At 51.1% G+C, this 1,717-nt stretch overlaps 1 protein-coding gene across 1 annotated transcript in view; it reads right to left on the bottom strand.

Annotated features, from left to right (window-relative positions):
- LOC105570885 overlaps positions 1-503 on the bottom strand; it is a gene marked incomplete at its 3' end in the record, with an annotated part of 3,598 nt that extends 3,095 nt beyond the window's left edge. Inside the window, exon 1 of the mRNA XM_012028337.1 lies at positions 33-503. Within this exon, the coding sequence (XP_011883727.1) occupies positions 33-503 (471 nt within the window). The remainder of the gene's footprint in view (positions 1-32) is intronic.
- Between the last annotated feature and the right edge of the window lie 1,214 nt (positions 504-1,717).

Below are 1,717 nucleotides of genomic sequence, written 5' to 3'. Positions count from 1 at the left end.
AGGCAGCCCTTCAGGTATTGCAACTTTTGCACCTCATTGATGGAGGCGTTAGCGTGAATGATTGACTGGAAAGCGTCAAAAAAGGGTGTCCACTCTTCGTATTTGCCCGAAAAGACCGGGAGCTCTAATTTCGGCAATCTTACGTGTGTAGTCGCTCTCGGTATTTCAGACACATTTGAAAGGGAAGGGGATGGCGTGGTTTCGCTTCGCGGTAGGACCTGTGGTACCAGTAACTCGCGTATTCTGGCTGCTAGAGTGTAAAATGCATTTTCGAAATCGTTGCGGTGGGTTGATTCGCCCTTGTCAAGAGTTTCTATCTGTAACTGTACATTTTGATACTCAGACCAATTATCGTTCAATTTAGTTCGACGTTCTTCTAGTTGCGCCGCTATGGAAGGTGTAATAATTTCGAGTGATTCGACAAAGGTTTTGGTTCGCGTACATGCACCTAGAATTACTGCGCGACGCCTTTTGAGGGCAGTAATATCTTGCTCGCTTGCCATTGTGCTACGGTGGATGATACTTAAACGGTTATGACTCGATTTGGCAGTGTGATTCCTCTGAATGATTGCCCTTACCTGAATCGAAATACGCAGAGGGAAAATGTCCGCGTTGAATGCCCTGATGCAATAGTGATGCCCTTGAAATCCGCCGCGAGTGGTGACCCCGACGTGATTCGTTCCCAGTGCCGTCTCGAGCCGTCTTACGGTGGCCTCCTGGTGGTGCCGACGGTTGCCCTGGTGATATGCAGGTTAGCTACCTCCTGCGTGCGCGACTGGCATGCGCCGATGTCTCTGGAAGCCGCAGGATGCAGATTCGCCTCTTCCGTTGTGCGACTGGCATGCGCCGAAATCTCTGGAAGCCGCAGGATGCAGATTCGCCTCTTCCGGTGTGCGACTGACATGCGCCGAAGCCTCTAGAAGTCGCAGGAAACGGTCTCTCGTACGCTTGATACCACCAGACTAATGGTGCTGGTGGAGGTTATGTTCGTCCGGACGCTGCAGATCTCCCCGTTGCCGTGGAATCCTTGACGGATCCGGCTCGAAGGACCAAAGATGTTAAGTGCTGTGGCTCGCAAGACCGATACTGTGCTCGGTCTGCTGGGCCTTTTCCACGCAATGGCCGCGGTAGGATTGCTTCGTAGCCGCGTGGTCGAAGAAATGATTCTTCTCGGTTATAATGTGTTTTATTGGGCAGCTTACAATCGTCCGGCGTACTGCGACGAGCAGTGCGACACGAGCTCTCTCGTAGAGTCGTGTTTTTGCTACGCTTGTGCTTGATATTGATATCGGCGGAAAACGTTTGCCGATGCGACTCGTCTTAGTTGCGTATACGAGAATACTAATGCTACGCGCGGGGGATCGCGCGAGTGAGCGCGCAAGAAGAACGTGTGGTGGCGCTGGTAACGCTTCGTGCGTTCGCAAAGCGGAACGGTGAATGTCCGGTACGGAACAAATTACAAGTTCCGAAACGTAAAAATTCCGAGTTTAAACGCGATATCCTGTGCTCTCGTATTTAGTCTGGCGACGCTGTGTAGTGTAGAAGTGGGTGCGTTGTCAATCCGGACGAGGGTGCAGCGGGTAGCGTAAGAATTATAAGTTCCGAAACGTAAAAATTCCGAGTTTAAACGCGATATCCTATGCTCTCGTATTTATTCTGACGACGCCTTGTAGTTTTTAAGTCGATAGAGTGTCATTCGTGACGACGCTGCAGCGAG

Source organism: Vollenhovia emeryi, unplaced genomic scaffold (assembly GCF_000949405.1).
Source record: "Vollenhovia emeryi isolate VEMERY1.0 unplaced genomic scaffold, V.emery_V1.0 DF941636.1, whole genome shotgun sequence".
NCBI lineage: Eukaryota > Metazoa > Arthropoda > Insecta > Hymenoptera > Formicidae > Vollenhovia > Vollenhovia emeryi.
The sequence above is the reverse complement of the archived record's forward strand: the minus strand, read 5'-3'. Positions and strand labels throughout refer to the sequence as shown.